Source organism: Telopea speciosissima, chromosome 3 (genome assembly GCF_018873765.1).
Source record: "Telopea speciosissima isolate NSW1024214 ecotype Mountain lineage chromosome 3, Tspe_v1, whole genome shotgun sequence".
NCBI classification, from domain to species: domain Eukaryota; kingdom Viridiplantae; phylum Streptophyta; class Magnoliopsida; order Proteales; family Proteaceae; genus Telopea; species Telopea speciosissima.
In genome coordinates, this window is record NC_057918.1 from 13,976,720 (window position 1) to 14,003,588 (window position 26,869).

The following is a 26,869-nucleotide window of genomic DNA, read 5'->3' on the forward strand; positions in this document are numbered from 1 at the left end:
ATTTTGGAATATATAAAAATCCTAGGAGGGGTTGTGAATCCTAGGATGGTGGGTGAATCATCCTCCATGGGTGGAGGGAAACTTGGTCCTTTGAGATTTGTTGGTTTAAAAAATTGACTATTTTTGTGATGATGGAAGGGTCTTGAACAAAAGGGTTCCTCGATGACCCATCTAGTTGTGGCATTTGAGAGGATAAATGTAAAAATTCTTCGAAAAAAATGGTTTGGATTAGTTATGTGTCAAATTTTAAAATTTAATTTAATAAATTATTCTTTTTCAATTGATTCGTGTTCCCCTCACCATTACGTGCATGACCCAAGGAAAGACTAGCCCACGAGCGATTCAGGCCACTCTGTTGTGAATTCCCATCCATAATATGGCTCGGAGAAGTGACCGTTGCTCCGTGGGCCACCGGTGGCTATTAGAAATTGGAAAAGGTTCGTTGCATAATTATTTTATGAACAAATTACATACACCTCCCCTGTAATTTGGTTTAATAACAAGTAACCCCCGTTATTTAAATAGTTACATGAACCTTCCCCTGGACTATTGTGGAGCTTACAAGTTACAAGTAAGCCCAGACAGTTAATTTGAAGCAAATCATTCATAAATGATCATATTACTCTTCATTAGTGTAATTTTACCTTTTTACCTTTACATTACAAGACCCAAAACCATCTCCTCAACCATTGTTCCAACCTCTTCTTCCTCCATATACTTCACCCTTTCTTCTCCAACCTGGTGATCTGCGAGGGAGGAGCTCCACTCTCCACTCCGCGATCATTGAGATGGGAAGCTGACTACGACCAATTTCTAAGGCTCTACAATTCTTTCTTTCTCTTCAAACAGAAGGCAATTCACAAAGACCTGCTCAACTTTTCCCTTCATAAATTGAAAACGAAATACATGAAAATCCAGATAACACAAAATCAACAAGCTAACCAGTTAACTTATAGTCGGTAGATCCAAGAACTCCCAACTAGCACAAAGTTCCATGACCAAATGAATAAACAAAGAAAACCGATTTGGGAATTTTAGGTTTGACGATGTAATAAGGATAAAAATGGTATTTTAATTTTATCATTTTAATTTAAGATATAATAAGGGTAAAACTGTCTTTTAAATTTCAAAACTAGCACCGTCAACCTTCATGTGTACGAATGTAATTGTTCAAACAATTGGGGTTGCTTGTTATTGGACCAAACTACAGAGGAGGTGCAAGTAATTTGCTCTTATTTTTTTAAAGAGGGATTTAAAGCTATTTTGAATTAAGGGGAAAGTTTTCATATACGATTGTGTAAATCATGTATGTGAGAGGGTGGGAGTTTCAAGGCATTCATTAATGGGTGGGAGTTTATGACTTTTCCAACTCTTTGTGAGAGGGGACATGACCGTGCATGCTTACATAGCCATGTATGAAGACTTTCCACTTGAATTAATAATGAATGTTCTACCCAAAAAAATTTAAGGGAAAATTTCACAGACACCCCCTAAAAGTATCCAATATCTCAGAAACCATATGAGACCCAGAGCTTGAAGAAGGGTGGTCATTAGATTTTATCGTTTGGCTATGAGTTGCTATTTAACTTTGGTTGGATATAGATAACATGGGGATGTAGCTCAAATGGTAGAGCGCTCGCTTTGCATGCGAGAGGTACAGGGTTCGATCCCCTGCATCTCCACTGCTTAGATATTTTATGTTTAAAGTCCGTACCATTCTCATCACCATTACCACTTACCACCAGTTTCTCTTCTGCTCTTTCTCTAAGTCATCTTCATTTCCTTACCTGTTTTTCCTCGTCTCTTCTTCCCTGCACATACCCAATTAACAATGAAGCTAAAGACAACACCACCAGTCATCAGGCCGATTACAAGAGCCCAAATGCCACCAGAGTTCATAGTAGAGCTTCCCCTGCTCAACAAACTTGGACTCACCTAGTGTTGGTAAACACCCCCCCCCCCCGCCCCCCAATATAAAAAAAACACTGAACTTTGGGACTAAGTATAATCACTTGTGTTTTTTTTTTTGAAAAAAAATAAATTCTGTATGTTCTGATTGGTACTGAAACAGGATTGGCAGCAGAAAACAACAATTTCCAATGGAGCATGAGAAGCAGTCATGTCCCCATCCCTTCCCTTTTGAACATTATACATGTAGAGGCATACCTAGCACCCGGAGGCCCCACAAAAGAGAACATGCCCAGTAATTTGATGAATATAACAGCTGAATGTATACCATGGTTAGACTTTAAATTATCCACCAATGACCTTATCTTATAACAGAGAACAACAAAATTAAGGAATTCCTTTCTTTACAAGGTGGAATCAGACCAGTTTTAACCCTAGGCTGTGTCTCTTTTGTGGCGAGCATGAATGATGCAGGCCATGCCTAGAAAGGCTAGAATGTCTGCATACGAAAGGAGGGTGGTTCTTTATTTATCTGACCAATTAGGATAGTCCGCTTGCAAGAATGTAAATGACAAATAGGATTTTATCTGCAAGAAAAAGAATGACAATTATGATTTCAACTACAACTGGTAATCAGAGAACCACAAATGAAAGCAGTAGTTTTCCCTAATGAATTACACTTACTGTCTCAACCACAACTGGTAATCAGATCCTTTATCAACAAACTTCTGCCAGCTCCCTTCCAAATGATTCTCTTTTGAAGGGTTCCAACCAAAATGACCGAGCTTCATCACAAGAGTATCACCAATTTGCGCAACATAACCATCATTGTTTGCATGGTATATCTTGACAGAGCTCCTGCAATGGATACCAGCACGTCTCCTACACTCTATTAGCTCTGTTATAATGTCGCGAAGGCCAAAATCATAGAAGTGGTCATAAAATATTACAGGCTGCAAAATACACAATCTTTGTCAAGCTGGCAGTAATGATGAAACATCGACCATCCAATGGTTACAACTTACAAGTTAAAGTCAACAGTTTCCCAAGATAGTTAAAGTAATATGTGGTAGGTCAACCTTTTTGAGGCTCAACACTTACTTGTGTTTGACAATGAGAGACTGCAGATGAAATTGATGAGGAAGAAAGCTAATGAGATCCACTCTCTTCTTATTGGAAGTAGGAATAACTAGTTTTAACAAAATAGCCCAACTAATAGGATGATAATTTTATAGTTTAAGCCAATATGCGGAGGAAATGGCGATTAAATTGGCATTCTGAAAACATGTGGAGTAAGATCATTTAGTTTGATTTCCAAAGCATTTTGAATTTCAAACATACAATATATCATCTGAATGAAAAAACCATTGGGATATTAAAAAGAAAAAAGAAATGGATTCATTTCTTGCACTCCTCAAATGAGCTTTCTTAAGATATATTTTTTCTACAACAAAATCTATTTTGATGTTCATGCATTTTAAATAACAATCCTTGGGTGCTGCTAGAACAAGATGATTTCATTGGCACAGGGTATCCAATCTTGGAACCTCCTTTCCTTCTCATTCCTGATTGGCAGCCATCTTCTTCAGCCTTGCCTTCTGCATGACTCAAATGCGTCTTCAAAGCACCTTGAAAAAGATGATGATTTTGATGGCTATTGCGTCTATACTTCTTGGCGAAGTTACCGCTTAAGATTTGCCCCATAGTACCTTAGCTCCAAGGAATGGGAAACTTAATCTGTGATTGACAATATCCCTTTCCTGATTTGATGTATCATCCTTTGGAAGATTGTTCAAATTTCTTTTGTTTGAGATTTTCCCTTGTCTAGCCGACGTGGCTGATGTTTTGTGTTTGTTTTCTTTTTTTTTAATATAATTTAAATCATTCACCCAAAAAAAAATGTGTCCTTAAAGTAACCTACTTTAGTTGAATTGGACAGATAAATTTCATTCTGAAGACAATATTTATGGAGTCATGGGTTGACGTCTAAAATTGCACTCGCATCCCTCCATAAAAAGAAAAAAAAAAAAAATTCTAGATGCAGTAATGGGAACAAGTTCAGAATCTTATGGTTATGATATAAGATTTTCCAAGGCTTCTTCAAACTTGGTTTGGCTAGGACATGAGTATGTAGGGTCATGTGGGAACTTGCTTGAGTGGAACAACACTGAACCCAACAAGAGGGTTATTTTAAATTGTAGCACTAATGGTTACAAAAGCCTAGTTATCAGGAATTCCTGGATATATTTGTAATGGAAGTCCAAGAGCATTTCGTTAATTGTCAAAGTCAGGGATGTAGTTATCCAAAAGTTGAAAAGGTGAGAATGTTCTATCTTCCATAACAGTGGATTAAAAAAGCTACTAGTATTACTTAAGGCCCAAGTTTGACTTTTTAAAATTTGGGTGAGCCAAGTTGTTTTGTTTCGGAATTAGAGAGTAAGGGAGCCGCCTTAGACATTGGGACAGACATCATGCGTACATATTGTTTTTGTTCAATAGAAATCTTATGATCTTGGGATATTTTCCTCATTTTTAAATGTGAACTAGGTGTGACTGCCTAGGAGTCCTTAGGAGTGGTTCCTTTGGTTTCCCATCTTCTTTCTCTTATTATTTCCTACAATAGCATTGGATAACCTCGCTGTCCAAGTGAAATGCAGAAACAAAACTCCATTACAAATTTCTAACCTATGTTTCTCGTGTAAATTTTATTTCTGAAATTTACCACATGCTATAGAATTGCAACTTGAACCTTCTCTTTTCCCTGAGGCTCCATCCAGTTGCAAGGGAAATGAAATTAAAACAAACCTAAAATGAAAACCTTTGTAAGCATTGCCAAAATCCACTGTGTAGCTAATTCCACAGCATTCCAAATCTGGTTATTAAAATTTTCTATATTATGCAATCAAATTCCTTGAATTTGAAAGGGAAAGAAATTCCATTTGAAAAGTTTAATGACCCTTTTTGGTAAGAGTATACGGTAGTTACACATTCATGATTACAAAAAAAAATCATTTTCTATTTTGAACTAATTTCACTTCCCATCGCTTTGCTTGCAACCAGATGGAGCTTGAATGTTTCACTGTATAAGTTAAGTCAGCCAACCACCTAGTCCTATGGAGTTTCTAACATATCTTTGTTTATTGGTATTGTTGGAACCAGTCTATCATCTAAATAAATGCAGACAAAGAACAAAGAAAACCAGGATGATACTGTAAGAGAAAATATCCAAGTGTTTCCAGAGGTTGAGGAAGACTTTGAATACCGTTCCAGGGTGGGTTAAAATGTATGCATATCCCTGTGCAAGCTTATCCCGAGGAAATGGCCAGTGCCCCTGAAATTAAGAAAAAGGCAACGTGAGTTTTCTTATTGGTGATGCTTTCCATGTGATCCTAAACATTATGGCAACTTAACCAACTAAAATGAAGCAAGGTTGAGTTATTCATTTATTTTTGGGGAAGGGGTTTAAATATTATCTCAATCACTAGGTTCTGGAATCAAATCTGCAGTTTGTCACAGTAAGACCATCCTGTCAGTGGAGAGATCCTTGATATCTGTGGTCCATCAATGCATACATCATGTTCAATCAGAGGACCTCATTAGGTTGATGCATAATCAATAAGTAGGACAGAAAGATACTTTCCAACTATCCCATGTATGAACTGTTTCCACACCCTAATGCCAATCAGTCGATAAAGACAGAGTACAATATTTTGACTTTTAGATCTAGGCTGAAATTCAATGTCTGACATGTCCAGTTTTACGTCTACAGTCCACTTCATCCAATAGGTGGCCCATAGGTTGATTACAAGTCTAGATATGCCTTGACCTGCTGTGTAAAGAATGAAGTGAGGTCCATTGAGGAAATGTTTTAGGACTATCATATATTTTTGTATTTTCTTGGGGAAACTATAGCTGGTGTGACTGATAGTTTCCAGCATGTTACATCCATCACCCATGAGCATCCAGAATTGTATCGAGGCATGTCTATGTCATAGGTTGTTCCAAGGGCATGAGATGAATGGAAATTACCAGTAGATGGCATAATATACTGAGTTCTATATCGTGTTGAAAACAGATTATCCATCCGTATAGGTAGATTTCATAACTGCTGACATATTAAAATTTTTCTAAAAATGAGGTGGTGGAGGGCCGGTTAGGATAAGAGGGGAAGCTGGGAAGAACTCAGAGTTGCAGGGGAGAGGAGAAATCGCATAAGAAGAGAGGGGGGGGGGGGGGGAAGGTAATCACACACGCACAGCCCAAAGGCTTCAACCACATAACTCAAATCTTATCCATCATTCAACTATCCTCTGTATTGGATTACAAGGCTATTTATAAAAACTAAAACAAAGACTCATAATTAAAGGGAAAGAAATCTAAATCAGCTATTAACGACTGTAACTAGGACCCAATGGCAAAAGCGAACTCTAACTCTACAACTCCAGCAATAAAAGAAATTATAAATTAATTCAAATTCCTAAACAAATCCTACTGAACTCAAAAAACTCAAACTGGACCCTATTCATCCCCATTTGGGTTCTCAAATGGGTTCGGCTCGGCCTATGGAACAGCTCCTGCATCAGGGAGTGGAGGCATGGAAATTTCCATGCAAATAAGTGAAATAACAGTAAGTGGCTCCCAGACCTAGAAATTGCTAAATGATTAGCGGGTGATAACTGTTAAAAATTATTTTATCCACCCGTGTCCCCCTTTGGATAGTCCGCCGTTAAAAGCTCGTATGATATACAAAGCTAGAGAAGCGTTTCTACACGGTATCAAAGGCGGTCACGATAGTCCCCCGAGCGGGCGTGTTAAAATTATTTTCCATGATAGTCGTGTTAAAAGCTCCGTATGATATACATATTATTTCCTCCTTTTCCTACAAGGTCGGCCTTTTAGAGGAAGCGGTTTCTACAATAACCAAATTTCTAACATTCTCTTTAACAGCAGAAAGAAAAAGGGAAAAGAAAAGCTTTGGTACCAACAGTCTATTAGAGAATTTGTGGAACACTGGCTGGATTTTGAGTTGTGGTCCATCCAAGAGGTGGCTACTCAGGTGGGCACAAGGTAGGGATAAAACAAGTCAGATCTGATTTATCGATAATTGATGATAGGTCTAAGTTGGTCAGGATCTTAATCAGTTCAATGGATCCATATACAACTAAACTAAGCCTTTTTTCCAACTATATTGTGTCAACTAATGATGGTGGATCTGTATCCAACCCCATATTTTGTAATGTATCCTGATTACGGAACATATGTGGGTCGGGTCTTGATATTTGTCTTACCCTTATTTTATTCCTATCTGAAAGATGCATAGACCCTGTATCAATTTAGTTTATTCCTATACTTAACCACATCTTTAGGCTGACTGGTGTGAGATTAACCCAAATCTAATCCAATCTAAAAAAAAATTTGAATCTCATCTTAAGATATAAATATGGATTAAATGGGTAAAAGGCAGAGCATATCTCCGACCAGACCTGCTCCATTCTAATAAAGGTCTATTAGATGCTCATCCACCAATTCATGATGGTGGTTCAGGATTTTGAAGTGTTTAACCTTTCAGTCAGATGGGTCGATGTACATTTTTGGGTGGAAACTTTTCAGTTTTGTTTCTTGTACAGCCCATGTCAGTTTTATACTATATATATCTCCCGGGTTAATTGCTGGTCAGTAGGTGGCTTCCTTGCTAGCTTTGCTTTGGCCACACACCAAGACTATCCCCAAGGTCATCACCTTTTTCTTTATGGGTATGTTCCTGTTAATGTCACTTTCTCTCAATGGGATCCGTACTTACATGAAAATAAACTATGCTACACATGAACACAGGCCAGTTATATATATACATACGTTTGTGTGTGTGTGTGAGAGAGAGAGAGAGAGAACCTGGGTTGATCCTGTATCATGATTCTCTAAAAACGTGACAGCTCGTGAGGGCCACCATCCCATTACCCCAGTTGGCTTCCTCTGAGGATCTATCAACCTCCAATATTGGTTATGCAGAGCTGAATGAAGTATCCCCTGCAAAAAAAAAGAGTATCTGGTTGAAGGCTGGTGAACTAGAGAGTAGGTGGATGGCACCATAGAAGATAAGAAAAATGTCTGGACATATATTAATTAAATACAGTTACACTCAGTCTCCTTGGCAGCCGCCTTTACTTGCTTCAAGGGCATAGAAGTCATTTACTTCACTCCTTTCTTAATTGATAAATTTATTTATTCAGGAAAGGTTACAAGAAAGCAAAACTGTAATTAAAATTAACTTTTACTAGTACATGATGAAATTATAAAGTTGATAACACTCAATTCGAGTCCTCCATAAAATTGTATTAGCTTGAACTTGATTGACACATTGGGCACCACCACAACTAGATATTCTGGCATCACTCCTTCCAAAGACACCAGCAATGAGCAAAAGGAAGAAACTGCCAAAAATCTTTCCTCCATGTCAGGAAACATTTAAACCCCCTTTCCCCCCCTTTTTTGCCAAAAATCTTTCCTCCATATTTCTTTCAAATGGACAGTGAACCACCAGTTTCCACCATTTGAGATTCCAATCAATGCATGGGTGGCTCCTGAACATAAGATGATTGACAGACAGAATTTTATCAAGGATGGCATCCATAGGAAAAGCTCTGCAGGAACAGGGCCTTGCCAAATAAGCTAATACAAGAAACCATTCATTAAGGCATCAAAAAGGAGCAGAATAAGAAACTCTCAAAACTTCTAACCCAAAATCAACTATCAACCAACCATATACAAGGAGGGGAGAGAACCTTGTGACTGTATTACCCAAAAAAGAATACTCTGTAATAGGGAAAATAATCAAGGGAGAAGATTCTCTGAGCAAGCAGGGTACTCTACACCCTCTCACATTTTCAAAAAAAAATCATTGTTTCTCTCACCTTTAAAAAATTACTATTATATACATGTGAGAAGGCGTGGTGCACGCCTTAGGCTCAGAGAGCCTTTTCCCATAAATCAATAATGGAATTTACCCACCAATAATTCGAAGTCCCTCTAGAACTAGTTTACAAAACCACCTTACCTGCAAACACTTCATGGCATTCACTAAACAGAACTTTTCCTTTTGGAGCCAATCTGAACCGAAAGATTGATACATGACGTTAGCCAAAGCAATTATCAGTTTAGGATTCTACAATCAACAGATTGCCGATATCGAGCTTGTCTCCGAGAAACATTCATGACCCCCTTCCACAGAATTATTCTTTAAGGGCTATCCACTTCATTACTATTCCCAACCACAATATCTGTGGTCATACTTGGCATTGATGATTTGGTTCCAGAGTCTTCACATTTTTCAGATACTGCCAAATCATTTCTAAGTAAAGCTTTTTATGTCCTTGAGAGGTCGTATACCCAGCTACACACCACTTTGGAGCATAAACCAAACTTCTATAAATCAAGTACTCAGTATTCATTATAGCAAGTTTGTTTTTGGTATCTAGGCTTCATAAGAAGGAAAATAAGAGAAGAGAAAACAGTTAATGGAAATAATACAACCCACAATAAATGCATATGAAATCTATACAAAGAAGGAGAAACTGTGAAATATTACATTCTCAACAATTTTTGGCTATACAAGGTTCTTCAGTAAATGAATAACAGAGTAGAAAAAGGATCCAACACCACTATATCAATATGAGCCACATAGTCCATACCTATCTTGTTCTTCTACCTTCTAAATGTAATTCATGCGTTCCGGCCAACTAATCGAGCAAATAAAATTGCAACCCATTCTTGAAATGACAAACTGGATATTTTTCTCTCATCAGCTTTATTGGTTGGAAATATCCATTTCTAGCCCCCCCCCCTTTTTTGGGAAACAATACAACCCGCAATAAATGCATATGAACTCTATACAATAACAAGGAGAAACTGTGAAATATAACATTCTCAACAATTTTTGGTTATACAAGGTCCTTCATTAAATGAATAACAGAGTAGAAAAAGGATCCAACACCACTATATCGATATGAGCCACACAGTCCATACCTATCTTGTTTCTTCTACCTTTTAAAATGTAATTCATGTGTTCCGGCCAACTAATCAAGCAAGTAAAATTGCAACCCATTCTTGAAATGACAAACTGTGGATATTTTTCTCTCATCAGCTTTATTGGTTGGATATATCCATTTCTAGCGCCCCCCCCCCCTCCCCCTCCCCTCCCCCTTTTTTTGTGAAAGCTCATTTTCTCTATCTCTAGGCACTCACACATTTTAATATTTTATGAATCTTTCATTTATGCTTCTACAGACTCAGAACCTCAGGTCAAAGCAGCAATCAGTTCTTGTAATTAGCATCTAATATTAGATCTTATTAAATCAACAACACTGAGATACATGAAAAATTCTCTTCCACTACAACATTTTGCGTTCGAAATCGGAATTGAGTCTTTTGCGCCTCTCCTAGAGAAGATTAATTGATCATTCCTTATGGTTAACAGCAGACTAACTTGAAGAAAAAGGGAAATTGTTTAATGCAATTTAAATTTCTAAAAAGCATACTTATGCTTCCTTCTGTATAGAAAGCTTCAAAATTATTTAATTAAGCGTTTCACCAGACATCCGCAAATTACCTTTGTAGTGACATCAAAAGCAGATGAAGTGCCACCAGTGGCATTGATCCAGTTAATGATCCGTTGCCGATGAGCATCTAAGCAAGCAAATGAGCTCAGAACATCAGGTTCTTAAGTAAGACGGATTCTGTGGCTCAATATATTGTCAATTTCCCTAATAAGTAAACAACATAAAAGCATGCAGCTAAAAGCCTAAAAAAACAACAAAGATATAAAATCCTAACCTACCAGAACTCATGGTTGGATGAAATAAAACCTTGAGAGCAAATAGCGTTTTATTGTATTTAGTGTTTCAAAAATATTATTTCAAGCAGTCTCTATAATCAACTGAACTTTCCATTGATTTGATCTAGAAAAGTGAAAAGCATTTGTGAAGTACTTTGCAGTTTGGAATAAAGAATGTTTCGCCCGATAGAAAATTGGAATGCATCATCTAGAAGGGAAAAGTTCAATATTAAAAACATATGGTATTATTTCAGTTTTGCAATAGAAAAAGGGTGCTCCAACATTGAGTACACAATATCATAGGAAAAGCATTTATGAAATACATTGATTTCAGATTGCATTTCTCTGCCAAACTTTTAAATGAGTCATGGAATTTCCAAAAAAAAAAAGAAGCTTAACCGCAAGGGGGGAAAAAGTGTACCTTGATTGTAACATAAATTTCCTCCTTCATATGCCAAACTATCCCAATATTCTCCTATAGCAAATGCAGGATTTGACATTTCTATATATTCTTTCACGTACCCACCTGAGAAGCCTCTGCAAAAAATCAGAAAGGTGTTGTCATTGTGTTACTGTCACAAGGTTAGAGATTAGGAATATGAGAAAACACAAGATTGGAGCTTGAAACATTTGTCATATAATTGATTAAAAAGAAGACATTTCCTTCACTTGCACATGCACCAACATGACATAGATGCTCAATAATGAGAATAAAAGAATTTTGAAGTTAAGGGATTAAAATTTCTTGAGCATGTGCTTAGGAATAAAATGTTGTTTCTAACTTGTTGGGCAGAGTGCTAAGGCATGCTCCGTATAAAAAAAAAGTTATTAGTTAACTTTTAACTTTTTGTTAGTAGAGAATGCCTTAGCATTCTCCATATACCAAGAAATATTACCCTTTATTTTGATATAAAAAACTACTTTAGTACAAGTTAGCAGTTATCAAATGAAATTAAAAATAGGGAAATATATTATGTTGACGTTCTACATGTACATGAAAGAATAGAAAAGGTAATAGAACAAGAGGGGATGGGAGGAGTGGCAAGAAATCATTCACCTTACAAAGTCAAGGCGCCACCCATCGAAACCAGTCTCACTGCGAAGCCAGTTTAACCACTCCTTGATATCTCTGCGCACAAAATCCTGGGAATGATCAATGTTTGGTGCGGCATGAAAGATATCACCTGCACATGTAATAGGAACTGAGGTCATTAAGAAAGTATCAAACCCTAATAGCTTATTAAAAGTTGGTATGGTATAAAGGGATGAAATTTGTCATTCAGCTAGCATTCACCCAAGGAGTCAGATAATGTAGGAAAGACAATCACACTGCAAATACACGATTCACATCATTTGCCCTGCAATAGATCTGTGTCCATGGGTGAAGATAATTTAGAAAATATTCCATTAAAAAAGGAGATTACACCTAAAACTACTCTGTTACATTACCCAAAAAGAAATGTTCTTCCTGAGAGCCTGTTCCCAAGAGTCATTTAAGACCAACTTAAGTTGGTCCACTTAACTTCAACTTTCATGGAAAGCAACAAGATATTTACCTCACTTACGGAACTACAAAATTCATTCATCTTAAGTGAAACCTAATATTATTTAGTAATTGTTTCTGTGTGTTGTATTATTTAGTAATTGTTTCTGTGTGTTGATATACATTGTTGTAAGCTTGTAGCCCCTTACTTAACAACTCGAGCTTTTGGGATAAGTGTTTGTAACATGGTATTAGAGCCAGGACGTTGTAAGTTTGATCCTTGGTAAGTGTGAGGAGTTTGTATTATGTGTTGTTGTGCCCCTATGCTTTGTGTCCTTAGTGCCACACCGCCACAACGTGATGGTGTCACGTGCAGAACTGTGTGCGTGTGGGCCTGCACGTGCGGGGGTGTTGTATGTTGATATACATTGTTGTAGCCCTTACTTAACAGCTTGAGCTTTTGGGATAAGCAGCTGTAACAATAATAAAATTGCTGAAAATTGGTAGAGTAAATATCAAGTTGCTTACATCCGACAATGACTAAACTGCCTCTACCCTATCAAATGATGATGGAGATCAAGATAGGGTCCAATTAAGAATGTGTTGGCATCATAAGGGTTTCTATATGCACTAGATACATTAGTGATTTCCACCAACCCTAAATGAAGAAAATGCCTAGCATATGAACAATATGATGAAGAACAATGTGATTTGATCATTTCATCATGTTGGCCCTAGGAGGGTATATTGATGTGCTCATGTACCAGACACATCAGTGCAGTCCATCGAACCCACCAGATGACATGTTCTTCTGATCATTACCAATAATATGGTGGAGACATTGGTCTGATCAAGATCATGTTGGTCCAGGAAATGTTTGGGCACATTCCAAAGCAATATTTAGCTCTAAAAGTCTACTAAAATGACCAAAATGTGCCCAACAAGTTAGTATATGTTGAAATAATACCTATTGTACAATCCTTTCTTTTAAAATTCTAGGTGTATAGACCATTATTATTTACAGAATGAACTTCAATGCTCAAAAACTAATGTACAATAGTGTATCTTATACAAATTTATCTTCTTCAAACATAATAGATAGTTATCTTGCTTTTACAGTTGGTCCTAAATGTTCATTAGCATTTATTCTAGCATTTCCTGAAGTTCCGACCAAAATTTTCACCATTTCTGTAAATCTTTCTTCCTTAAAATACATGCAATTCTACTTTCATGGTGAATGCAAATTAAAGTTCATAATAAATTTAATTTATATTAAATAAGATCAACAGTCTTGAACCCCTGACATTGTGTGGATCTTCTCAAAGCAATCAGGCTCCTGGGCTATTCACAAATTTGAGAGGGAAGGGAATACTATAACAATTACTTCCCTCATTAGAAAAAAAAAATCTTGCAAATAGTAGTATACTAGATCTCAGAGAGAAAGCATGATCTGCTTATTGCACCCAGGATACTCATTATATTTGTTTGAGTGGTGAATATCAAAACATGAGCTCTTCCTTTTCTTTTTTTGGTCAAATAACAGAAGAATTTTATACAATATGAAAGCAAAGTCTACATGATAGGGAAAAGAATTAAACAAGCACTGTCCATACAAAGTAAAGTTTATATGTGTGAATCATGACCCTTAATCAGACCCCCAATCAGCCCTAAAATCCGTTAGCTCTTCCATGTATAGGATAAATCCCAATGAAAGACTAAAAACCAAACCACCGAATCGGATCTGATTCGGTGCCCAACAAATGATTTAACAGAAAGCCTCACAGCAGATTAATTGTCACATTCAATCCATGAAAGTTGATGTGATGGTACAATTCTGTTTCCAGTAAACAAAACAAACATTTCCAGAAAGAAAAGAGACAGCTTTGGAAATTTGGAATAAACCATAGCAATGATGAAAGGTAGTTTAGGACTGGTCTCCTTTCTAATGAATACAACAAAACCCAAGTTTTAAGTTCTATTTATACTGCTTTATCCTCTTCATTTCTAAATTCAACTTTCTTTCTAATGCTTATGTCATATCTATCCACACACACCATTCTTTCCCATATGCCTAATCCATAACTACTGAATGATATTAAGTTAATGGATTCTTGATTCAGATCTCCAACCTTACCACCAATCTGGTAATCCTATATAGGACCTTAAAAGCTCTTCCCTTTTTTCAAGCAAAGCCTGAGTTCAGTAAATTATTCAATTACTGATCTTTCGGTCTTTCCAGAATCGGGAATGCATATTTCAATACTTGTTTTGCACCCCTAGGCCTTAATCTTTAACACTAAGATTTCAGCCTAACTTCGTTGCAGGCTCTAGTTGTTGGCTCTTTATGACCAATGCCCAATTTTCTGAAAGTTATTGGTTTTCTACCCTAACTGTTGCACATGAAGTAGTAGGAGACAAAAATTCATATGACCAAAATAAAAAGGACAAATGATTCCACATAATGAAATCAATAAAATTGAACCAAATCAAGAGCAATGCAGTAGTAAGATTGCATATCAGGTTACATCTGAAACTTTGGCAGATATTTCCAAGTCCATCGGAAAACTGCAGCATTCCATATAACATTAACTGACAAAGAGAAATGCAATAGTAAGACTGTGTATCAGGCTACATCTGAAACTTTGGCAGTTATTACCACGTCCATTGGAAACTGCAGCATTCCATATAACATCAAATTCTCCAATGAAAGGCATATAGTGATTGAAGTGTGTGCTTCTTGACCATACAGCATACATTGATTTTGACTATTTATCCATGGAAAAATTAAGGTGGACATAACTTAGTTTTTACAGATGTAGAATTTTAATACCACTGGAGGGATTCCCACGGCCTTGGAAATTTGGATCATCACAAACAATTGCTTCAGGTCCCCATGCAAGCTTGCCACCAAAAATATTCCAGACTCCATTCGGACTCTGACTTCAGTCAATCAATCACAACCATCAGTGAGCCTAAAGAGGTGGTGCAATAACACCTCATCCATGAGGTACACCTCACAAACAGCCCCGACCACCAAAAGTAAGTTAAATTAACTAATTCAAAGTCAGTGAATGTGTGAGGTGAATAGAACTGTTTATTTGAGAGGGTAAACAGAAAGGTTGCATTTTCATATCCTCACTGTACACATAAGCACTAAAGGAACTTAGTGACAATCGCATGACACATGCTGGATTTCATCTGGTACCAATCAGGAATGTGATAATACCTCCAAAGGACAGAAGTTTATAAAGTTAAAAGGTCTAATATTAAGATCATAACTCACCTGTTTATGAGCACATCGATGATTTAATACAACATCTCCCAAGGCCTGTTGGAACATATAAAACATTTACAAGAGTAATATAGAATACAGATTATAAGGAAAAAAATATTTACTGCAATTGCAAAATATAAGGACCAAGATCAAACCGCTAATACAGAAGCCGACAAGCATGTCTCGGTATTCAATATATGCTTGCAATGACAATGAGAAGGATAACTAATATATAAATTGCACCAAGAATATAAGTATCAATGCTTTGTCCTTTCAGTTTACTCACAGTCTATCATGTAAAACTTACTAATAACAACAGGAGACTGAAATTTAGAACATTGAGTTAGAGCTGGATCACCTGAGAGGTGCTTGGATCCATAACATCTAAATATATTGCATAAAAAGATGGCAAAGGGTGAGTGCTCGAATGTGGAAATGACGGTCTACGACACATAGTACCCGGAATATACAGATGCAAAGTAGAAGGATCAAAAGGTCAAAACCAAATGAAGACTCTTTTTCTTTCCTAATTAGTCAGAAGGAATTTATTAGAAGGGGCACAAATCCATGCCCAAAAAAAAGAAAAAACAGCAGGCCTCCCTATAATTTATGACTGTCAAAAGCCTGATGGTTTCTCTACATCCATATAAACCAGAAAACCGAAGCCAAAATAAGACTACCAAGCTTGCTGCTATAACAATCCATAGTCTGATAGAACAGTTCTCAATCAGATCCTCAACGCCAATAGAATTTCCCGTATCAAGTATCAACACCAACCTATACCAAACTTCCAGAGTAAGGACAGGCCAAGAAAATTTGAGAAGCTCAGTATATAGAGAAGCAAGCATCCAGGATTTGCATACCTCTCGAGATCAGATGTTCCAGAGTGAAGAATTTGTCAAGGAAGATTGATCTCTACTGAAAGCTCACAACAAACCTGAAGAAATTATTAGCAGAGACCTTTAAGCCAATTTTTTGAGACGGGACAGGAAGCTTGATCTCTACTGAAAGCTCACAACAAACCTGCTTAACTAAATCTCCCAGACAACCATCAAATACTTCGTAAATTGCACGGGTCTGCAATTACAGTTCAAACTAATAAAAGAGAATAAGATGAGAGAAGAGAGGAGGAGAGGAGAAGAAGACGAAGAAGAGAGAAAGTAGTGTGCGTGGAATGCTTGGGGAGAGAAGATTTTTTTTTTTGGTGAATAATAATTCATTACTAAAACCCCAAAGGGGAAAGCGGGAGAAAAAAAAAAGGGGAGGAGAACTATACAAGCCTCGCCCCTAGGAAATCAGGTCAGAAAGCCGGAGAAGAGATACATCCAAACCCCACAATACAACAATATGCCTGTTCGGCTGTTCCTTGGGGAATCTAAAAGCAGACTATGGGGAAGCATGTAAAGCCTAGAGTTGACATCGAAGAAGATGGCTTTCCAAATCAAGTCAACGGAATGGGAGTTGAAGGTCCATCTTCAAAGATTCCGTTCCATCCAAAAGTGCGAGATTGCGGCCCCAAACACAAGCTTGCCGTCGGTGTCACAGATAGAACTACCTGAAAAGGTCATATCAAGCCAAAGCCAATCCAAAGCGAAGGGTAGAGGTCTTCTACTACGGGCCCAAATGAAGTCGAGGATTTTTTTCCAAATAGTGGAGGCTAAGGGGCAGAAAATGAAAAGGTGGTCGGCGTCCTCAATACCATTCCAACAAAGTATACAGGAGGGGTTGACGGTGTTATGGAGGTGAAGGAGAAATGATTGGGTGGGGAGGCATAGTATAAAGGTTCTCCAAACGTTGAAGCTATAGCGGGGTATGTGACCTTTAAACCAAACTAGTTTGTGCCAAAGAACTGAGGGGGTATAGGGCCTGACAAGATCCCAATCAGAGTTGGTACTAAAAAATCCCATTCTTGGAGGGGAGCCAAATGACCTTGTCCGAATGAGAAGGGTGGAAAGGGGGGGGGGAGGGAGGCCCAAACTTGGGTGAGATATAGGGGAGAGGGGGACTAGGTGCCAAGGGAGATGATTGAGGAGAGGGGTAGATTTAGGAATCCCAGAAAGTAAACCGAGCGAGCACCTACAAGATTGTATAGGTTTCCTAGGGGATGCCAAGGATCAAGTTAGAGGGACGTGGCGGTCCCATCGGTGATTACAATAGAGGTGGCACTAAGGGCTAGGGGGCGGATAAGAAGGATTATACGCCAGACCCAAGAATGGTCTTGTAGACACTTCATTTTGTCACCCCGGAGGCCGCCCTGACGATGATAAGTATCCCTTGAGGCTGAGAGACTTTTTATCTATGGATTTAGGAGGTTTTGCATGCTCCCTAACAAGTCCACCAAAGCGTCCATGCAAAATTATCAAAATACCCTTGAAGAAAAAAACGTGATAATAAATGATTATTAAACCCCAGAAATGTGCCAAGACGCCTGAATAACGGATTATTTTACAATACCCAAATGTGGTACGAAAATGAACTCATTTGCACCTTCATTGGGAGAAGATTATATTTCTGACAAGTGGGACCCACACTGGAGGCAGACCATGCCAACCAGTACTATCCCCTATTTTCATACCAAAATGTAGTATGTGAAATAAGGAGAAAAATAGCTTTTGAATCACTTGATTCGGGCATACGGATAGTTATGAGTATTTGGACATTCCAAACTAACCCTGGATGGCCCAGTCCAATTCACTTTGGAACTAACCCGGTCCAAAATAGAACTATAAAAAACGGCACAGGATGCATAATCGACATCCAGACTAGAGGTCGATAGTCAAATGGCCCGAACCGAAATTGAGCTGACCTACTATCGACATTGACGAGCCATTTGATATTGTCGAACAGAATCCTCTGAATATCGACATGCAACCGATAGTGAAAATTATTTTTTCAACAGTTAAGACCCTCCACTCGATGTCGAATGATGTTCTTTGACACCACTTCGATGTCGTCTAACCAAACCTTGGATCGATGTTGGAAGAAGCTAAGATAGTGCATTTAAGGTTGTTAGTTTATGTTTGTGGAGTTACTTCATGGCCATTTTTAGTTATCTTCCAATTGGATTTTTGGGAGGCTTAAAACATAATAAAAGTAAATATTTGAATTACCTTCCATATGCAATTTGAATCATATCATTACGATATCGGATTTGAAAATTATGACTTGATCTTCAAGGCTGGCGCGTGAGCTAAAAAGAAAAGCTGTGTCTATATATTAGGTAGCTTCAAGATCTATTTTTGGGTACTTACACTGATAAAGTCAAAACATAAAAGTTGTAGCCCTTTAAGTCCTTTGTATGTAGGAAAAAGAATCGGATAAAACGGAGGTCGGATGAGAAAGTTATGACCGTTTTTGTGAAGGTGCGCAACAGCCAATGTTGAAATCGAGCTGCTGTCGACCGACACTATGTCGATGTCGACTCGGGGCATGTCAATGTCGAATAGATCCATTTTAATGTCGGTTTCTGCAAATACGAAGTGCTTTTACCTTCCATATTTGATGGATTTTGATTCCTATCACCAAGGTTTAAAGTATCAGTATCGGGTATCGTATCGGTTAGACGATTTTTAGAAACGTATCATATCGTATCAAAGATATGTATCGATCGGTGCAGAAACGCATGAAAATGATCAAAATACACATGTAAATACATTTTTGGATACAAAAAACAATATAAACAAGCAATATATGTCATATATCATGCATATACACTAAGAATTGTGAATAATGTATAACCAGACAAGTGCGGCACTTTGAAATTGTTATAAAAGATGAGATTTCTTAAATGTTGTAATCATTTATAGCCATGAAGAGTATTGGATGATGCAAAGGATGATTGTGGCACTCCTTGATTCATTTTTTAGTCCATAAGTGTGCAAAACCAAGATTAAATGCAAGATTTTAATCTCTTGGTTGAGAGTTTTCCTTCATTTTTCTGTTAGAATAGGAGTTGTATCGAGTCTATGAGTGAAAATGGTTTTTTTTTAATTCACAAAAAAAATGGCTTTTTTATGGAATGTATTGGTATGTATCGAGCTGTATCGGCCGATACGTATTAAACCACCCACAGAACCCTTTATTGGACGTATCGATATGTATCGGTCGATACATTGCGATAAAATCCGAGACAATTCGTTTAAAAAAAATAAGAGATGTATCGGTATCTATCGTATGGTACCGATCAATACCGATATGATACGTGCCGATACTTTAAACCATGTTCTATTGACAGCTTACCATGAATTAAAATTATTATTAATTTATTATCAATGTAACCCCCATATTAAAAAGGTAAATTCCCTAGCTATCCCTGCTGAATCGAAAGCCAGGTTTGGACCTGGATCTTCTAGGTCAGGGTTTCCAGACTCGTTCAAATCAGTCCAGCCATAAGAGTGCTACTGCATCAACCCCCCCCCCCCCCCAAACTCTACAAGTACATACATGACATGTCAAACTTAAGTTTGCCAACATACCAAAAGGTCTTGTGCATGCATTTCCTCTATACAATGTTTGAGCTCTTCCTCAGAACCATAAGCTGAGTTTAAGTTGTACAGATCTGATGGCATATAACCTGCAGGATGTTTGATATTGTGAAATACACCAGGATGAGCAATTTTAAGACAACTGGCCAAAAGGACCAAAGTGTAGAGGTTTTGAACAGCAACAGATGCACACGCATCAAGAACAGTATATATCTTTTGGATAGGCCCAAAGCTGTAAGCAATAAGCATACCTTGAGGACCAACTGATTCAGTTGGTGGTGGAAACCATACTGCTGTCATCCCACATTGAGATAAATCAGCAGCTTTAGGGGCAAGTTCAAGGTACCACCTTCTTCTCCAGCTTTCCCAATTGAAACCTTGAAACTTTACACAGGAAGCAAGATGTCAAAATCCATAGGGAGGGAAGACATCAAATACTGTAACAACTAAACAATTTCCTTGGTAGATTGCAAGCTTGTTGGGAAGAAACAGAACTAAAAGCAGCACTATGATATGTGTCCTTTAGTCTAATCCCAAAAAGGGTGTCAACATTATTGCTCATAAAATACAAAAAGATTATACAAATGATGATTAATAGATCAAATGAGAACAGCCAATCTACTTTTGTAGTTCAGACTAGGAATAGAAACGAGAAAATCCAACGTACTATTAAACATGATTAGTAGTAATGCTTTATTGGGTTCATGTCCAATCACGTTTTTGCTTGGTGAACATAAATGGGTTATGAATGGTCATTTTTATACTAAAAAACACCTTTCATTAAGACACTTGAGCATTTATAACCTATATTCACCATTCTTTTTTGCAATCTTGTTTCTATTACTTCTCTCATCGAATTTATCCAAATTTTACCTCCTGCGCCCCAGCATGTTAGCAGGCCAGGTAAGATCGGAGCTGATGACAGGATCAGGCTTGTGGTAGTGTGGTACTCAAATCCTGTTTTATGCGCAGCCATTCCAAATTCAGATATCAGAGTCCCTCCTTTTAGGCCAGTGTATGCACTTCTAATACACAACATGATCAAACAACAAGAACAACTCATCCTTATCCCAACCAAGGTTCAAGAACTCGGTTTCGGTACTGGTTTCACCCAGCCAAAAAACCAAGTTGGTGCACTTTTTTTTTTTTAACTCGAAGGCTGGTTTTGGTGGGTTTTAAACCTAGTTTGGACCAGAAACTTGATACTCAGCCTATTTTAGGCCATTTAAACACAATGGCACTATCATATTTTGCAAAAGCAAGGTCCAATTGGAGTTTGACTTAGTGGGAACCAGGACAAACACTTATTTATGTCAGAAATAAGGACATGCACTTATTTATGTCTAATATCATTTAAGTAAATGATTCATTTACTTAAGATATTATTCATAAATAAGCAAATACCCCCTATTTGAATCCAATAAAAATAGTAAAAAAAATAGGCCGTACTAAAAAATAAATTTCCAAAAGGATAAAAAGTCAACCCTCCCAGTTCAAGAACAAAAACTGGATTTTCTGTGGTAGGTGTAATTTTCAACTTTTAAATGTTGGGTTTTATCTCAAATAAAAAAATGCCATAAATCTTAATATCGTAAAACTTTGCTAAAAACCAAAAGTGCGGTAAAATATTCATTTGTTTTGATGTGTAAAAAAATATTTTCATTCAGAATGATTTTGACAGCATTTTTGACCGAAAGCTTTCCAATAAATCTAAGATTGCTTAAATCTAATTTATAAATCGCAACCACAATACTTCTCCATTAATCTTGCATTTTCCTTGTGCTCATAATCTTATTAAACATTTTAGTTAGCTAAGATAAACAGCAGATTCCTAAGCCCTTCCATACTTCTATTGGGACCTCATCTGGACCTGGTGCCTTGTCTACTTTCATCCTCCTTAAACTTTCTTTTACTTCAGGCACCCTAATTTTTCATATATCTATGACATGAGGTGTCTTGATGGGAAATGCAGTCTTCCGGGACTCTATTACTCGAAATGTCTTTATTTAGTAGGCTGTAGAAATATCTCTCCTTAATACACAACATGACCAGTTAGACTTTATTAGTTTCATCCAATAGCCAAATATTAGCATTTCAAGAGATGAAAAGATGCTGTTAAATTCCATAAAAAAAACATTCTTTTCGTGCCACTAAATTTTTTTAAGTCAAACACATTGAAGCAAATACATACATACAGTAGGTCCATTTTATCCCTCATCAGTGCACAGTACGCTGAAAGGCAACCCCTCAATCAAATGAAGCAATGGGAGAGTACCAGAAAAGCTCATAAAGCAATGGTAAAGCGTGGTGGGTCCACAGAAAATGCCACTTTCCTCATTATTTGTTTTAAAAGGAAAAGGAATGCACAAAACCCAAGGTTTTCTGATTTTTTCTCATTAACCCTCAGTTGACTGTTGGAGAAATCTCTCCCCCCCAAAAGAAGGCCTGATTTCTTCTTGTTCCAAAAGAAAAGTTACTTTGCTGCCCCAAAAATATAAAAATGAGGGTTAGTGTTGTACTTTTTCTGATGAATTTTTGTGTACAATTGTTGTATCTTATACCCTCCAGTATAAGGGTATAATGCAGTGCTAATCTCGAACCAGTGAAGTCCAGTGAGAGATCAGATTGTAACAGGATTGCAGGTATAGGGACAACTTAGATATGCATGAAAGTCTGGTCGAATGGCCTATTTGTCAAGGAGAACAATTTTGTAAAACCATATGTTGATCTAAGGGTTAGATTTGAAGAGATGAGGTAGTCTTAAAAATAACAGGTAACAAAAATAGAAACTCAGATTTAGAAACCAATACAACAGCAACCATAAACTAGAATTAAGAAAGTCAGAATTGGAAATATCAAGGAGTTACTAAAATATAGCAAGTAGCTGAACTAGAAATTTCAGATTTGGTAACTCATACAAATTCTATTACTAGCTAAAGCCTGATTTAGGATTTCTCAGATTATTCTCGAGTCTTGAATCCCCCCCCCCCGGGGTTCCAAACCATTGTTTCTAGGGAGAGGGACCAACTAGATATTTGTTATTCTTTTTCAGGGGTTAGGTACGTGATGGGGAAGCTAGAAGGTTAAGTTGGTCAAGTTGACAATATTCGTCCAGTACCCTTCAATATTATCAATTTGACCAATGAAATAGGAAAATCTTGATATTACTAAAAAAAAGAAATTATGGAATATTTTATAGAAATTACACAGAAAAAATTGCATAGAGAATTCCATTTCGTAAAAGTTCTCTTACATCTTTTGTTCTGTTTCTAATAAAATCCTGTAGCTCCAGGGAAAACTATCAAGGATGGTTTAGATGCTGACCTTCCAAGTGGTTTGCATCTGAATTCTGAAGTATCAAGGTTAGCATACTCCAATTTTTTGTGTGATACTGACTCACTTGACCAATATCAAGGCTTGAAACTGTAAGCCTTAGTGTGACTGGTATTAACAAAGACACCCAACTCGAAAGATAAATGGAAATTGATAGATTGTCTAATGGCACTTTGCAATCATACTAAAGATTAATGACTTCACATGCATTACTAACAAGCTATAGTATAAAACACCAACAACAATTTTAGATTATATAACCAATGATTCAAACTCCTGTTAAATTATCTGTGCTTTGGATTCAACCTAATCTACTCTCTTTGTTTTATAAAAAAAAAAGTAAATAAGATATAACTACACATTACTCTGTTTTGTAATAGGTATGACTGAAATACTGACCACAATCTCATGTCCGCTGCCAGTGCCAGGCTCTGCATTGAAATCCACATCAAATTCTACATTCTCACCCATCGATCTTGTTTTGGGAATCTACCGCTAAGAACGAAAGGAAAGCATGAACAGTCTCAGGATGCAAGTGAACTAACCTAGTTTTGTTTGTTCAAGAGTTCTCTGCCGTCGGATAGTTTTCCGCTGCAAAGCGCGTTCCAAAGCCTTTCGTTTTTTCTCTATCACCTGTTTCTCAATAACATGTTCAATCAGTACATCCCCCTCTTTTGGCTTTTCCTGAGAAATAGACCAGACTTCATCAGGGCTGGGCAAGTTCACAGACTTGGAAGATTCTTTCAAAGCTTCAGATAGATCAGTTTTCCTAGGAGGAAACTTAGGGCATATAGTTCGAATTCTTCGGGCCATCCATTGAGGTATCTCTCTTCGAGGTCCTTCACCAAGTAGTTTCCACTTTAGCGAATCATCATCAGTCAAAAGATCTATCCTTCCACCATTAATTGTATAAATATAATCCTCATTCCCTTCACCAAGAGGCCTTTCCTCCTGCAAAAGTGACTCTGCCACTTCTGCTCGCCGTCTCCACATGTTGGCTGTAGCTTCACATGCCTTTAAAGATCTCTGCAAAGCTTCACATCTTCTCATGTATGCTTCATCTTTTAAATGTGCAATTTTCTTCACTGCTACAAGTGTAGCCTTGATGCCTTCCAGTTCAACCTTAAAAGCCTTGACAGCAGCTTTCTTCCTTTCTGCTGCATCTTTCTTAATTTTCTCCATCCATAACTTGGTTTCATTCTCCTGTTGCAAAGATTTTTCCCTAGTAACCTCCTGAAGATCAAGCAGGGCTTTCTCTGCAGCAACAGCACGTAGATCAGATGCCCTTGCCTGTGCTTGAGCTTGTTCTAACTCTGACTTCAACCTATTGATCTCACGCCCTGTGAGCAATACATTAGATTCCAAATCCTTAATGGCATTCCGTAGTCCTATATTCTCAGATCTAAAAGAAGCACTATCAGTATCAACAACTGGATTTAATCCATCTGAAAGCACTTCCATAGCATTTTTTGCATTATCAGAAACTTGCTCTGCCACAGCCAAAGCTCTGGCTATTGCATCTTTTGAGTGTTCCACAATCGACAATATGGTACCTTCAGTGGCATTCCTTATCTGTTCTTCAATCTGATAAGCTGCTTCTGCTGCTGAAGTCTCTGCTGCAGACACTCTTACCTGAGCATCTTCTAATATGTGGGATGTAGCCCGATGGATTGCAAACTCTGCCATTTTCTCCACTTGCACTGCAAATGCAACAGCATCTTGTTTTGCAAGGACCACCTTAGATTCCAAAGCAAACTTCTCTTCTACTGATTCCTGCAGCTTTTGATTAAACAAAGATTGAGCTCCCTCAAGTTCAGCAATGGCCAGTTCCTTGTCATGATTTATGGTATTAATATACTCCTTCTGTTTAGCTTCAGACCGAGCCAATTCTTCTAGTAACTGGTCTCTCTCTTTTTCAATGACCTCCAATCTAGCTCGGGTCTCAGACAAAGCAGTTCTAGTATCTAAGAGTTCATCTGTATCTATCTCCAATAGTTCATTTTGCTCTGATGGAAAACTATTCTCATCAATGATGTCAGTAGATATGTTTGTGGGATCTCCCTGCCATCAAATGCTAAAAGTCATCTTCCCAAACTTAGCACCTGTTAAGAAAGACATAAAGAAAGTTCAAAAGAAAAAGGAAAAAAAAATCATACCTTGCTCGAGAAAACCAGAATTCTTGGTGAACGAAGCCCATCCTCCGTAATTGAATATTTCCTGCACGAGTTCCACTTAAAATCAAAGCTAATTTCACAAAGTTCAGGTAATGGGAAAAAACTGGGATGAAGGTCAGAGATTGGTCTACCTTTTTATTTTAGAAGTACTTGTAAATGTTAGAGGGTGTAATCTAAGATATATGGTTGAACTACAGCTCCAGGTTTTGCCATTAACAATGGGATGAGGCAGAAGACAGCGGAACGATGCATTAGACCAGACAACTGAGCCCATTTTATACAATTATACCTGCAAATGAATCATTCTTCTGCTCTCTTATTAGTTGTCGTTCATTCTCAGCATACAACAGTAAAATTACACAAGAGTAGTAACATTTTCCATGAGCGAACCCCAATAACAAAATGCACTAGTGATTAGACAAGGTAAAGATGGTAATTACTGCAACGATTAAAAAGCAACAACCATGAAACACAATAAGTGCAGAATAACTTAATGATTCAGATTTTACCAAAACCTTTCATTCTGCAAGTCCACATTGTTCTTATCAATTATAAAGAAAAATCTCCAAAACAGTAACTAAAAAAAAAGCTCAAAAAGGCCAAAAATATCAACATTTTCAGTGAGATATCGATCAAAAGATAGACCAGTAGAAATTATCTTAACCAACTCACAAAATATAAAAGAAAAATTATCTTCTAAAACTAGATTAGTAATACTCGCGGGGGAAGAACAGTAGACTAATCGAAGGTTAAGAAACAGAAACGCAACCTTAATAAACGGAAAAGAACTTTAATTGACGACAAAGGCAGGCACTGATGAATCATTAAAGGAAATAATTGCCATTAAAACCGGTAACTAGTGCTAAGATAAGAGAGAGAAATCTGACCTGATTCAGGAACTAAAATGATCGAACTCCAATCTCATCATAATCTGGAGAAAACAGAACATTCTTCGCAACTAGCTTTCGCTTCGTGAAAAACAGAAAATAGCTACGAGTTAAGAAATGAGATCAGTAAACTGTGGTAGTCTTTTATCAAAAAAAAAACTGTGGTAGTCAAGATGTAGTCATAGGAAGGTGGGTCTAATTAATTAATAGATTACCGGGATCTGCTTCGTCATTATTCAATAATTAACGAGATTGCAGCGTTATTTTAAAATATAATTACATTAGTACCACCAAATTATTATGAAAATAGCAGCTAGAGCCTAGAAGGACTAGTTCGGTGAACAGACGGGCGGAGTGTGTTCTTAATCAGTTAGTTTGTTATTGGAGAAAGAATGCCATTCGGTCACGTAACGCACGTCGCTCCTATGCTCAAACAGGGGTCACGATAAATTCAATATCGATTGAGATTGATCACGGCCGATACCAATCTAATCCGGCC

The 26,869-nt window shown here is 37.4% G+C and overlaps 1 protein-coding gene and 1 non-coding gene across 2 annotated transcripts; one reads left to right on the top strand and one right to left on the bottom strand.

Moving 5' to 3' along the window:
• Window positions 1–1,609: 1,609 nt before the first annotated feature.
• TRNAA-UGC lies at window positions 1,610–1,682 on the top strand. Its single transcript has one exon. It is a non-coding gene; the product is annotated as a tRNA-Ala (tRNA).
• Window positions 1,683–2,211: 529 nt separating this feature from the next.
• Window positions 2,212–25,790, bottom strand: LOC122653485. Its single transcript, XM_043847332.1, has 14 exons — window positions 25,615–25,790; window positions 25,466–25,526; window positions 23,855–25,370; window positions 23,709–23,740; window positions 20,228–20,360; window positions 19,968–20,065; window positions 15,502–15,546; window positions 15,049–15,154; window positions 11,793–11,919; window positions 11,157–11,272; window positions 10,511–10,587; window positions 7,798–7,932; window positions 5,171–5,239; window positions 2,212–2,861 (listed from the first exon to the last, which is right to left on the bottom strand). The coding sequence occupies exons 1-14, from the start codon at window positions 25,755–25,757 to the stop codon at window positions 2,589–2,591; spliced, it is 2,931 nt and encodes a 976-aa protein (XP_043703267.1). The 5' UTR covers window positions 25,758–25,790; the 3' UTR covers window positions 2,212–2,588.
• Window positions 25,791–26,869: the final 1,079 nt, after the last annotated feature.

Bases quoted from the DNA above. Each gene is read 5' to 3' on its own strand.
- LOC122653485 (XM_043847332.1), bottom strand. From the start codon at position 25,757: ATGGGCTCAGTTGTCTGGTCTAATGCATCGTTCCGCTGTCTTCTGCCT. The intron at 7,933-10,510 runs GTAATTTGCGGA...TTTTTTTTGCAG, and splicing joins CTTTTGATGTCACTACAAAG to GGGATACTTCATTCAGCTCT. The intron at 5,240-7,797 runs GTTCTCTCTCTC...TCTTAATTTCAG, and splicing joins ATGATACAGGATCAACCCAG to GGGCACTGGCCATTTCCTCG.